This window comes from Galleria mellonella, unplaced genomic scaffold, assembly GCF_026898425.1.
Source record: "Galleria mellonella isolate WM207_F2 unplaced genomic scaffold, CSIRO_AGI_GalMel_v1 utg72, whole genome shotgun sequence".
Classification (NCBI taxonomy): Eukaryota; Metazoa; Arthropoda; class Insecta; order Lepidoptera; family Pyralidae; genus Galleria; species Galleria mellonella.
In genome coordinates, this window is record NW_026442144.1 from 1801396 (window position 1) to 1814973 (window position 13578).

At 33.1% G+C, this 13578-nt stretch overlaps 1 protein-coding gene across 1 annotated transcript; it reads left to right on the forward strand.

Moving 5' to 3' along the window:
- Nucleotides 1-10331: 10331 nt before the first annotated feature.
- On the forward strand, nt 10332-12476 carry LOC113517038 (zinc finger protein SNAI2-like). The gene is made up of 2 exons (XM_026901556.3): nt 10332-10677; nt 10985-12476. Exons 1-2 carry the CDS (start codon nt 10509-10511, stop codon nt 11944-11946), a joined length of 1131 nt encoding a protein of 376 aa, XP_026757357.2. The 5' UTR covers nt 10332-10508; the 3' UTR covers nt 11947-12476.
- The last annotated feature ends 1102 nt before the right edge of the window (nt 12477-13578 follow it).

The following is a 13578-nucleotide window of genomic DNA, read 5'->3' on the forward strand; positions in this document are numbered from 1 at the left end:
CCTATTACATCAATTTCGATATAATAGAGACTTTTGTAATAAGTATAATAGTGTATACTAACAACCAATACATTAACACTGTAAATAAAATAGAGGCAAATTACTAAGGTTTATGTTTTAAAAATAATCCTCATAGTTAGTAATTTTATAAATACCTCAAGTTAATTAGTTGGAAGGTTGATAAATATGCCAAGTAATAAAAAACCTGCCAAGTGTAAGTCGGATTCGTGTACAGAGGGTTTAAAAAATTATAATTAAAAAAAAATCCAAGAACATATTTTTTGTGATGGAACTACAAATGTACATTTTTTAGATTTTTCTCTTTACTTGTGCTATATGACATTGCTTCTTGCCAATTTTCATGATTCTAGATTAACAGGAAGTACCCTGTAGGTTTTAGTCCCGTTGAAAATGTCAAAATATACATAATAAATAGCCCCATATTTTGATTGCGTTAACTTAGAATTTAGATTTATTCATAGTTTCAAGGGACTGCAGATTTAAGTATTTGATATTATTTTCACCTTGATACGTTCCTGAGAAAAGGGGTCTTGACCGACGGATAAACAGACGGACAACAAAATTATTCCATAAGGGTTCCCTTATTTCTTTTAATATACAGAACCCTAAAACAGATTATACCTCTTCAAGTTCTGCCGTAAAGGTTTTAAGCAATATTTAAACTCGATATTTTTTTACAATGGTTATATTTTTATTATTACTTAACTTTGCACAATAGATCAAAGAGGTCGCAGTATTACAACTTTTTCCTAAAATAGCCAAATCATTACTGTTCCTATACTTGTTTGCTAGTCAACAACTTTAAGTTAATTCTATAAATGTCTACACTAAATGGTTTCAAGGTAATTGAACTATACTAGTTAAAAGTGGGGTAAATTAAACCAATTAAACTAAGTAACTGTCTATGTTTAAATTCTTTGTAAATACATGTTTGAAAAATTGCATGATATAATAATTATACCAAAAACTCCTCCAAAAAATGGAGTATCCATTCGGTCCTACCGTCTTGAGGTCGAATTCTCCGATGACAAGATTAAGTAAACTGTTTAATGAATTGTGAGTCAACGCATATTCATTTTGTTAGTCTGGTCGGTTTTCGTAAGTACTTATTATTTAATTTACCAAACTAAGTAACATACCTAGATGTTATAAGTTTGCCATCTTTATGAGTCAGATTGTTAAGTGTGTTTCCTTTTTTTATTATGTATTTAAATGTTGTTAGATTTTAATTACGTTTTTAGGGCTCCTTAGCTATCTATGAATTTTGGCAAAAAGAACATTGTCATGAAGCGCAAGTAAAGGGAAAAAGGCGAAATCCGTAAATTTGTAGTATTTTCACAAAAAAAATTTAACTTGATGATTTTATACAGAACTATCGTTGCACGAGTCTGACTCGCACTTGACCGGCTGTTTTTTTTATCTCTTACGTATGTGCTCTTTACTAGTCATTATTAATACCTTTATTGCAAAGTAAAAGCCTTACCAAAATACTATCTCTCAGATGGGCCGTATGCTTGTTTGCCACCTCAGTGGTATAAAAAAAAACTATTGTAATTATCGTTGGTAATCTTAAATATAATATTTATTTATATTAAAGTATATATCAAATATATTTTCAATTATAAACCCAAAGTCCATAAGGAACAAGGAAATAACAAAAACTAAACCGTTATTCATCACCAAAATAATCCGGTGTCGGACGATCAACTCGTTGGAGCCTGTTCCGGCGCATTGGATGCAGCTGCCCTCGCAACGACCCCAGGTCTTCATCCCTCTCCTTGTTGTATAATATCTATAAATACTTTGCCGCTGGTAAGGAACACAAAAAATCTTATAACGGTGAGATTCCCAAAAAATCTAAATGTGGGAAACAAACGGTTACCGTTTCCCTAGATCATGACGTTATTGTAACTCCCTGTTCCGTCGCTCGGAATATAGAAAAAACGACAACATAGAAAAAATTTAAACGATCGATACAAAGCACAAAAAACACACTTTGCTGTATTTATAAATAAATAATTATAACAAAATACGGTACTGGTCGTACAAAATATTTTAAGATTTTGTAGTTGTGTAAGCTTTTTTATAAGAAATAAAAAAAAAGCAATAAAATTATGTAATTCGCAGTCTCGTTAGGATTTGTTTGATTTGATTAATTTCTTTATAAATTGCTGACTATTCTTGTATAATAATAGTTTCCATATTTTCCTCATTATATCGAAAATATATTTAAATTTAATATCGAGATTTAATAAGGTTATTTATCGGAAATCCTTCAATATCAATTTGTATATCTATGCAAACTTCTGATATTTATATGAAGTCTAGGTCATTCTCAAATGTAGATATTAAATAATTTTGCGTAATTTTTTTATTGAAAAACATAGACCTAGTATTTGATTAGTTTTTCTATGCTATCCTATTAACGTAATAAACGTCAAAGTTAGTGAGAACGGATATATTTTTGTTACTCTTTCACGCAAAAACTACTATTATATATATTTCAATTTATCACATAGAATACTTTAAGTACACACTTTGTGCATCACACAGGTAAAGTTGCGGGATACAGCTAGTGCGAAATTATATAAAGTCAAGAATGTGCCATTCTTGGTACCTAAATGGAATCCATAGAATATCGAATATCAGAGGTTTAGATTTTAATGATGAGGTATTTAATTAGTTTGTAATTAGTCTTTAGGATATTACAAAGTTGTCTAATGTTGCGTTAGTATAACCATGGTACGGTTTCAAACCTAGGAGTAAGAATACAAAGCTACTAAGACACGAGAACCTTTTAAAAGCTGTAAAATTTTAAATCACGTTCACATACGGTTAGGAGTAACGATTCCTATAGTATATTTATAAAGGTATTTCATTATTTTTAGTAACGTACGTGTACATTAAGGGGCTCGCAGGCGGAATGCACGAGGGGTGAAAGGTGGCCGGTGCGCGGTGTGACGCTGTGTGGCGCGGTGGCACGGTGACGCGGTGACGCACCGGCCGCTCTCTATAGCGTGTGCCGAAATCTCAGCTGTTACCCTAACGCGCTTATACAGCATGGTGTTAAATTATATTGATGATGTTAATTTATTAATGTTTTCCCTAATATAATCTGAAAGTTGTATAAATAAACACTATAGAATATTTTATTGAGACGAAGGTAAATTATTGAAATATTTTTATTAAATTCTAATTTATATACATAGTTTTGAAATTTTCAAGAAGCTGATAAGTAAACTAATTATCGTTTTTAATGTAATGATCACTGGGTCCCCATGCTAATGAAAACCTATATAGATCTATCTTTTTTTTCTAATTAAAAATTTTGTTTAAACGTAGTGTGGATACCGTGAGTGCGGTGTGTAAGGTGGCTCTGAATAATATTAGTAATAGTGTGAGGGTACCTGAAGAGACTGCGGGAGCTGCCAGGCGAAAACACCACTCACTTTAGTTGTAGCGTGACATCGAAACGTATAAAAAGAAGCAAGTATATAGGTACTATATACGTATATGTGGACTAAAAGTTTTATATCCCCTGTGTAAGAAATTATTTATCTATCATATTATTATGTATAAAATTATTTATTATGTAGGTATTGTACAACCCTAATTGAAAAACAAAATTGATAATATTTTTTATTTTAATAAAATATCAGCCTGTATAAACTGCAATCCATCTGTATTAAAAGTGTTTATAAAAGCGTTGAATGGCTCTGTATGCTTTATATAGAAAATTCTACAGCTATGCCATTATTTAAAATTAAACTACTCACCTACCTGCAGGAACATAGCATTTAAAATCGAAACGTATTATGTACAAGGTATTATTTAACTCAAAATTAGACCTAAATATCCTGATCGATTTATGAATAGAAACCATTTCGGTCTTATTTTCACATATGAGAGTTCCAACTTGCATGAATGTTTAAAATTGTAGAGCAATCGAAACGTAAGTGATACTTGCGTAGAAAAACGACAGAGATATTAAGGATAGAGGCGTCGGTTATGGCATTTTGACTACCACATGTGAAACAATGAATGGGGGAGACCCCAATCATATCACTTACTTCCAAAAGGTGTTAAGTTATGTAAGGATATTTCAATATTTAATAGGGGGTTGATTTGTCGGTTACAGCTTTTATTCAACAACACTGAGTTCATGCAGATGTGCGATTCGGGTACAGACATGTGATTCTGCACGCGCAGCCAGCTGCTTGTATAGCTGTGCACTGATTCAATTCAAAGCCGACTCGTAATATAAGGTAATGTACATATGGTAGTGGGTGCCATACATTGTACATTTTTACGTTATATCAATAAAGACAGAGATAGTTAAAACTCGAGAGTCAGTTAAATTTCTAACATTAATATGAAATTATAATTATAATTGTCTTATAAGTATAATTTATTACCACTGATAGTAAGCCAGTTGTAGTAGTATTTTATACGCGTGAATAGGATAAACTATAATGTACTAAATGGACCGTCTGTTCGTCATATTTCATTTAAATTTGGTCACCCATTTAAGCATGATTAAGGAACAAAGATTCAAATGTTGTCAGCTTAGTGTTTTGAAGCATGTATACTCACTTGTTTTTGTTCAATTAAATATATAGCTATAATACATTTATAGGTTATAATTTATTTTAGATATACATCTATCGTTACGGGATCATCAGGAGTTGTATTGTCAGTCAAATAATATAAGTCCCAGCGGTTTAAAACTCGACGAATATTATAGACCAGTTGTGCTTAATCTTTTAGTGATCAGGGACTATCTGACAAAATTTCTATCTTACCATGGACTGTCTACCAATTGTTTGGATTTCAAGTAGTTCACAAAAAAAAACATGTTTATTTATTTATTTATATTTATTGTACACACCTTTTAAAGTTTGGAAGGTGTATACAGTAAAATAAAGTATATGTACAATAAATGTAAATAATTCAAAAATTAAACATCAGAAGTACAAGTCACAGTGGTATAAACCACAACCAATTTCGTGCAGTAGTTTTTGCGTGATGCCAGAACAAATATACAAACAGACAAATTTCTAAAAAAAAATATTATTTTAGCTTGTATTGTTTATTATATCTTATCTATATAGTAATACGTGAAGCAAAAATGTTGTACCCCTTTTTACGAAAATTACGCAAACGGAGGAGTATGAAATTTCGCATACATATTTACATACACAACCGCATAGGTATATACTCTTTTGTTTATTGTTAATGTCTGTGGTTTAGAATAGATTAATATTGTTTATCTTCAATATTATTTATCTGTAGGTTTACTTAATGTCAAACACATTATATATGTATAGTATGGTCTTTGACAGTAGCACCTTAATAATGTTCAAACTTATAAAAATAATTACGGTAGAATTTCAACCACTGGGCGAGCACTAGTTATGTATAAAGATCCCTCACAACAATTTTTCTTAAATATCTGAAATGTACAGACATGGTCAAGTTACAATTATATTACATTAGTAAGATTATTTATTTATCGCTACTTCGTACTTCTGTACGCAATTATCTCACGTTCTCTTGTAAATTTCAGAAAATTATATTTTAGTAGAAGTTTACCTCAAAATGAAAACATAATTAAAATTTTACTTAACTCCAGTATTATAAGCTATATTAATATAAAGCTTAAAATAATAAATTGTATCAGTGTAACCGTCCATTAGAACAAATCTATCTGTATATACTAAAAATACCAGTATTTTTATGCTGGGACTCTACTTATATTATAATATACATGTCATATTACTTAATTATGCACACACTGGTAATATATGCGGCAAATTAACCGCCAATTGTGCGCGACATTCAGCATCACAGTAGCAGCGGCGCACCACCTGCTCGCGGCTGGCGGGCGCCCGGGCGCCCCTGTCCATCGCTATTTCCGCCATAGCGCACGTCCCCGAAGCGGCCGCCGCTCGTGCCGCGACCGTTACGCACGCGCCCCCAGTCTCGCGATGCTCTACACCTGGCCGCCCCGCAGCCGCCCCTCTCCAACCCCGTGATAACATTGATGCGCAGATGACACTATCACACATTGTGTCAACACTATTCACCATTCTATTACAGTACGTTACAACAAAGATGTTACATGTTTGTCTGAATAGCTTTATTTGACATGAAAACTACATATTCAGAAAAAGATGACTTTACTAAAATAATGCTTTAAAATGCTGTGTAAAATTTAAATAAATGTCACTTGACATATAAAAAAGCGCCATCTAGATGCAATCTAAGCAGAGTTTTTATTTTGTGTACTAGAAAACTAATAGTTTTCTGTACATTATTAATCTAATTTTAAGAATTTGCAATATCTAGTAGCAGTTTGTCGACATCAGAGCCGATGATCAATTTCTTTACACAGAGAGATATTTAGAGTTATGGAATTAAAATTATTGAAAAAAAAAAAATTTGTCTGTATATTATAAAAATGCAAAAAAACTAACCGTCTTAGTAATATTAGGAGTTTTTTATTATAAATATTTAACTAATCAAAAGTTACACCCAATAATTACTCAGAATAAAAATCATGTGTTGAATATTATTAGCTCAAATAAAGTTTTTAAGCTTCAAAACAAAATTAATTACAGATTATTTGTAACTTATTAATGAATTTATACTGTAATAAATTTCTAATTACTATTGACAAATGTTTTTATGATACTACGATAATAAGATAAGTTCCTAAGTACTGCCTATTATCAATATGTCATTCAAGTGATAAAGGCATTTATTTAGTGTAGTATTTGCTAACCGTCTTCCACGATTTATTTACAGTTCCCAAGTGTCCAAAGATAACAACTTCATTCATAAACTGTCGAGTAATTAGGTAATGACTGACACATTGTTTATTAACTCCGGTATTTCATTACCTATTGAATGTCTATGTTGAAGGATGAAAGAACAAGATAATCAAGAGAGTTCATACTGTAATTTGATTTTATTATTGACCATCGATCAAGTCGATTAGTCACACTTGTGCGTATTAAATATAATCGAGCAATTGATGTCCATTAAATGTCGATCTCTTGACACATTTGCAGGCTGAGTCACGAGTTGAGTTTCACCATACATCATCATCGTTCTGTTTGTTGTAGCTGCACCATAATATGAACATTGAACTTGCTGATTAGGTATAGGTTATATATGATTTGCAAAACACCCGATAACTACATTCACTAAGACAGTACCTGCTTACTTCGTGATTTCACTGATTTAAATTACTCACGTCTATTCCAAGAAAAATATTTGTTCATGACAATCAATCTACGACAAGTATCTCACTTCTTCACTGTTTTCAAGTAATATAAAGAAATAAATTAGTTACAGAGCGAAAACCTTCTTTTTACAAAGTAAAATCTATATATAACACACACAGAATATTTACAATATACTTACTGGTAGGTAGATACCCTACTATGAAAAATATAACTGTAGGGTATTTATAAAAAAATTCGTCGTTTATTCATAATCGTGTTCACGATTGAAGTTGATTCATTTTACGAAGCAATATAAGTCAACTTGTTTGCCATTCTAAGTTGTATAAAAAAAAAGTATACTTTTTATCTCACACTTAATGTCTACAATATTAATAAAAGTAGATATCGCACGGATGTTTATATACCTCCATATTACAATTATTTAAAATAAGGATATATATGTGTATATACATATATTGTTTAAATATCATATCGTAATAGTTTTTATAGTAGATATTTAATTATTCTAGGCAAAGTTTAATGTACAAAAAAATCCGCAACATCTTAATACGAGTAGGACAACACATATGTAAGTGAACAAGTTTCTGTATGAATTCCCAAATTACCCAGGGAACGGCCTGACCTGTGGGAATGACACTGGTCGCATAAAATATAACAAAGAACTTATAGACGTTATATTTCCGCGTTAGGAAGGGGTTGCGTATCTTGTTTGGTTTGACACACACAAGGAAATCTCATTGTCAACTTGTAGTAACAGAGTTCCCACAATTTCCGGGTAGATTATATTATTATTACACGTTAGGTATCTTTATTATCCCTCATTGGAGTGTGGGACTCTTGAACTGATAACTTCGACGCTTGTAATGTTGTAAACACCTACTTATTCAAAATAACTACAATCTAAATGTTAAAATTCAAACCTGATAGCAATATTTTTCATGTAGGTATAAAATTATAATTTCTTTCTAAAAATAACTTGTTTATTATTTACAAGTATTAGCTTTGTAGTTTAATACATAATATTTGTTTGGTCCTTTAAATATCTCTTAAGAAATAATGTTATTAATATTGTAATAATTAATAACCAAATGTATAATCATTTAAAACTTTATGAACTAGAGTTCAAATTAGGTGTGTTCTATTAGTGACCAATGCAAGTTATTAAAAAATATATATTCAAATAAATACTTTGGCGTAAATAAATATTTTAGAACCAATATTCTAAAATTTTTATTACGACTACAACTAGTTTTAGAATAAAAGAAATTCATGTATTATACTATACACTTATGTATTGGGTACATATACATATTTTGGATGACAAATATGGAAAAGTACTTAACCATTCATTGTACCAGCAGGTTGTTTAGTAACACGTAAATGCTTCGTAAAACTCAAATGCTAATACTGCGTTTGCTTATTGTACGATAAATCGCAAGCTTGCGATATTATCAATGTTATTATAAATCTTAACTTATTAACATTTAATCATTCAATACTATTACATTATACGTATATATACTGACATTAAAAATTCCATTACTTGTTTTTGTGACTTTAGTTATAGGTACCTAATATTTATTAGATAGATCACACGAGATAATAAATATGTAGGTAGATAGACTCTACCTAAGTAATTCGGTAAGTACGATAATAGTGGGGGGAAAGGGATTTTTAGTAATGGGGTTTGACAGCCCCATTGCTAGCAATATGTCCTATTAGGTCGACCTCCACGTGGTTTCCCCTGGAAATCATCGTGAACATTTTCTTGCAGAATTCGTCACGATGGGCTAACTGGCCTACTTCATCGTCACCTATCTGTATACACTGGCTGTGTATAAATACAGATTGCACAGGCGGGGGTTATCATTCCATTATCACCCATTGAAAAAAGTTCGGTAATAGTTGAGTTAGGGTATCCATGCTTATTCAATTATTTCTTTATATACGAATACATCGATTAAGATCGTGATCATTAGCATAAAAGGAAGACATGTCTTCCTTTGTTGTAAACGACTAAAGGAGGGCAAGGTCACTCAAAGTTGGTAGTTAGGTATAATATGTATCAGTATGATACACTCTCATTCTTTAAATAAAACATATCTTAAAAAGGTACATGTGTCATCATAAGTTTCATATAACATGCCTTTCTTGATATGTGGGTCATTGCGTATGCCAACTTTAACTCTTTTTTATACTGTACCTCTGAACTGTAGGTACTAACCTACTGTTTTAGTTAACTAGTACCGACGTAAATAGTGATAAATATAAATTAATTAATAGGTAGATAGTATTTAGTTTAATATTATTTGCAAACATAAGGAAGTAGTTACCTGACGTATGTAATCGAAAAGTAATGAGTTAATAAATAATGTTTAAAACATAATTATTATTTCCCAATAAGTATAACTTTACGTACCACATGATATATAGTGGTCTTAAATCTTAATATTACTACAGATAACAAAGATATTAATATCAAAGAGATTGGAGCGAAAAAATAAATTAATATTCTTAAATATAATAAACTATAATAAAAATAAGAATTAATCATATATAAATGAAAAATCAATTTTGTTCATGAAAAAATATTCTTAAATGTTCACTTTCTACATTTATTCAGATTACTGATAAAATGTTATAATTTTCAGATGGAAGGCAAAATGTTTTATTATAAATGTCTGCAGCTGCTGATTCCGACAAAGTCTTAAAAATACAATAAATGCGACTGAACAATGATATGGGACCGTTTCAAAAAGGCGCAATGGCTCGGTTCAAAGGTGCTTAACCCCAAGACTTGCGCAAAAAATCGTTTTGCTGAGACGGTTCCAGCCGGTGCGGTACTGAAGCTGGGCATATCGCACTGTGAAACTGCAGCGCTGCCGGGTGCGGAGGCGCAGGTGCCGCCGCCGCCCCGCGCCGCCGCCGCGCCGCCATTGGCCGGAGCCCCGCGCCCTCCGCCGATTGGGCACCGCGCACGTGCGAGGACTACCCGCCGCCACCTGGCTCGCCGCTGACGGGGAGCCCATATAAGCTCGCAGCCTTCCCTCGCCGCACCACTCCAACTTCGGACGCAGACTAGTGCACGTTAACGACTGTCGCATTTACAATACGACTCCGCTTACTCCGGCGCAGCATTGCGATGTTTGGACTGTTATAAAAATTTGTGAACTTGTGACAACATACGCTCTTACTCAAACGAACTTTTTTGTTAAGTGTTTGTGAAATCAGTGCAAGATGCTTGTGGAGGATTCGCAGGCAACTCGTGCGTTGATGACCAAGAAGTATGCGCATTGCCCGCTGAAGAAGCGACCGGTGCTGGTGCGGGAGGAGCGGCCGGCGACACCGCCCACAACGCCGCCTCACCCCGCCCACATGGCAACGCGACTTTACTATGATTATCACTGTAAGTACTCCGAAATTATATTTATCATGATGTAGAAGATAAATTTATATAAACTTTAATAGTATTGATTTCACAAGTTTATTCAATACATTTTCCAACAATATAGCTAAATATAAAATGATGGAAAAGAGAATGAAATGAGCTCTAGCGTTTTACAAAATTGGAGTATTATCTGAGTAAAAGTCATATTTAAAAAAATAAATGCATAAAATTAACTAAATATCTAGTATAGTCAAGTGTAATATTAATTTATTTCAGTTGAGTCGGTAATGTACATATTTTAATAGAGATTTATTTTTATCCACAGGTGATACCGAAAATGAAGAACCCCAGAATCTTAGCACAAAACCAGAAGATCTCTCTAAGACTGGCAACTATCCAAGCAAGGCGTCATCGCCTGTAGCTGCTACAGCGGTAAAAGTAGAACCCCGTGAATGGTCGCAACAGCAACTGGAATACTTAGAAGCTTGCCGGGCTCGTCTTGAGCCAGCGCCGACCCCACTCGCCCGCCCTACGCCGCAGTACGCCTATCTACCGACACTTTACGCGCCTTACCCGCTGGAACAGCTGTACCCTGCCGCGCCAGCATTATCACCTCCTGCGCATCCACAACTCTACGCTCGTTATTCACCTGCTTCGCCGCCCTCATCTTGTTCACCACCGCCATGCCCTGAAGATTTGCGATCACCCGGTTCCGTCTCCTCCGATTCAGGTGTCTCAGTTTCTACATCGAGACGTCCTCGCTATCAGTGCCCTGATTGTGCAAAATCCTATTCCACTTACTCTGGACTTTCAAAACATCAACAGTATCACTGTGCGGCGGCTGAAGGCAGTCTCGCTAGAAAGTCATTCAGTTGCAAGTATTGTGCGAAGGTGTATACATCTTTAGGAGCACTTAAAATGCATATTCGCACTCACACTTTACCGTGTAAATGTCATCTGTGTGGTAAAGCTTTCTCAAGGCCTTGGCTTCTACAAGGACATATTAGGACACATACCGGAGAAAAGCCGTTCTCTTGTCACCATTGTCGACGTGCATTCGCGGATAGATCAAACTTGCGAGCGCATTTACAAACTCACTCGGACGTTAAAAAATACTCATGTTCAGGCTGTGGAAAAACATTTTCACGTATGTCACTCTTGAGCAAACACTTGGAAAGTGGATGCGGGGCTCCTAGTAGCACTCCTTATGAATATCGTCCAGAAGCCTTGCCGTCGGCGCACACGCATCAAACGTTGCCCTCAGCGGCTACTGTTCATGCTTATTAAAAAGACTGAACTGTATAAGATTATCGATCTCGTATAGTTGTAAATTTCATTTTTAGTGACGACCGCTACAGTACTCTATTAATTATTTAAATTATTTTTGTGGGAAATTCATGTTAAAGTCTCATTCCGTGTGCACAATATAATGAGAATTTATTAATTTCTTAAGAAAATATTGTACATTGAAACTCTTAGTTATAAGTTATAATACGTTCATAATTATAGATATTTTAGTCGCGCTATATGCGGCATCGCTAGTCATGTGGCATTTGCCTGGTGTCATACACATATTAAAACCTATATTTGTATCCTAAGCCATGTACAAAGTGCCTTAATTATAAATATTAATATATTTCTTGAAAAAATTACAATAGTATGTCATAATGCTATTTTTATTGTATAAAATATATAAAAATAGTGACTATTCATGAGGCTAATTTAGCCATATGCCCATCGCGTTCCTTTCTGTTACCTCCTATATTACAGAAAATAAATCATTACCTAGATTGAAAAATCTCTTTTTTACTTTACCTGATTTTACCTCTAATGTATTCAATACCTTCTCATGCAAAACAACAACAAGATGTATCTCCATTTAAGGATTAATTGGTATTTTATTACGATTTAAAAGTATTTAAAATACCTAATTACTAAAAATTACATGCAACTCTTTTTGTTGTTAATAAAAATAGTAAGTTTCAAAATTAAGTCGGTATCTATTTTGTATAATAATAATTATAATAGATCCTTGCATCATTCTGTTTCTTCTTTCTTATTTTTCAAAAATCATCATGTCGGTAAAAAGACTATAAATATTTACATTTTAAAAAAACTAAATTTTAGAATCATAAGTTGACATAAATATAACATTATCTTAATGATTTAGTACGTCATCACTATGAAAGCATTAAACAAATACGAGTATTTACATTCCTATTGGAAATTGGCATGATAATAACATATTTAGATAGCCACAAATATTCATATTGGTTTGTTAGCTGACAATATTTGTATAGCAATATCAATAAACATATGACATTTATTTATATAAATAAATATAATATCTATATATAGTTTAAACTCTATATAGATAGAGTTGTTACATGTTTATTGTCAATAAATCAATTGCGTTTAATTTTATAAATATTGTCGAAAGAAGGTCCTGTTATTGCTACCGATTATATATATGATAACGATCGATGTTTATCGTTATAAATATTTAACGGTTTGTAAAGTGCGCATTTGTGTTATTAGTTAGCATTTATTATTTCGTAGTAGTATATTATTGCTGAAAATATAGCAATATAAACTAAGTACATAAGAATGAGGAGAGCCTTTTTTTATAACACAGGGGCAAACGATCATGCGGCTCACCTGATGGTGAGTGACTATCGTCGCCCATAATCACCCGCAACACAGAAGGTACGAATATTGCAGGTGTGCTGCCAACCTAAGGAATATGCTCATTTCTTGAAGGTTATGATGGGCGTATCGATTCGAAAATATTGCTCTTGAAAGCTGATTTCAAAAGAATGGTTGTGCATGGAAGAAAGTGCCTTGAAAAACGCACGGTGGAGTATCGCCACTCATCCAAATGGTTGGGATGGAACTTTAGTTTATGGCGGGTTGAACGGT

What these genes read in the sequence shown, in the direction of transcription:
- LOC113517038 (XM_026901556.3), top strand. Translation starts at nt 10,509, where the DNA reads ATGCTTGTGGAGGATTCGCAGGCAACTCGTGCGTTGATGACCAAGAAG. An exon ending in ACTTTACTATGATTATCACT is followed by an intron (nt 10,678 to 10,984) that starts GTAAGTACTCCG and finishes TTTTATCCACAG; the next exon opens with GTGATACCGAAAATGAAGAA.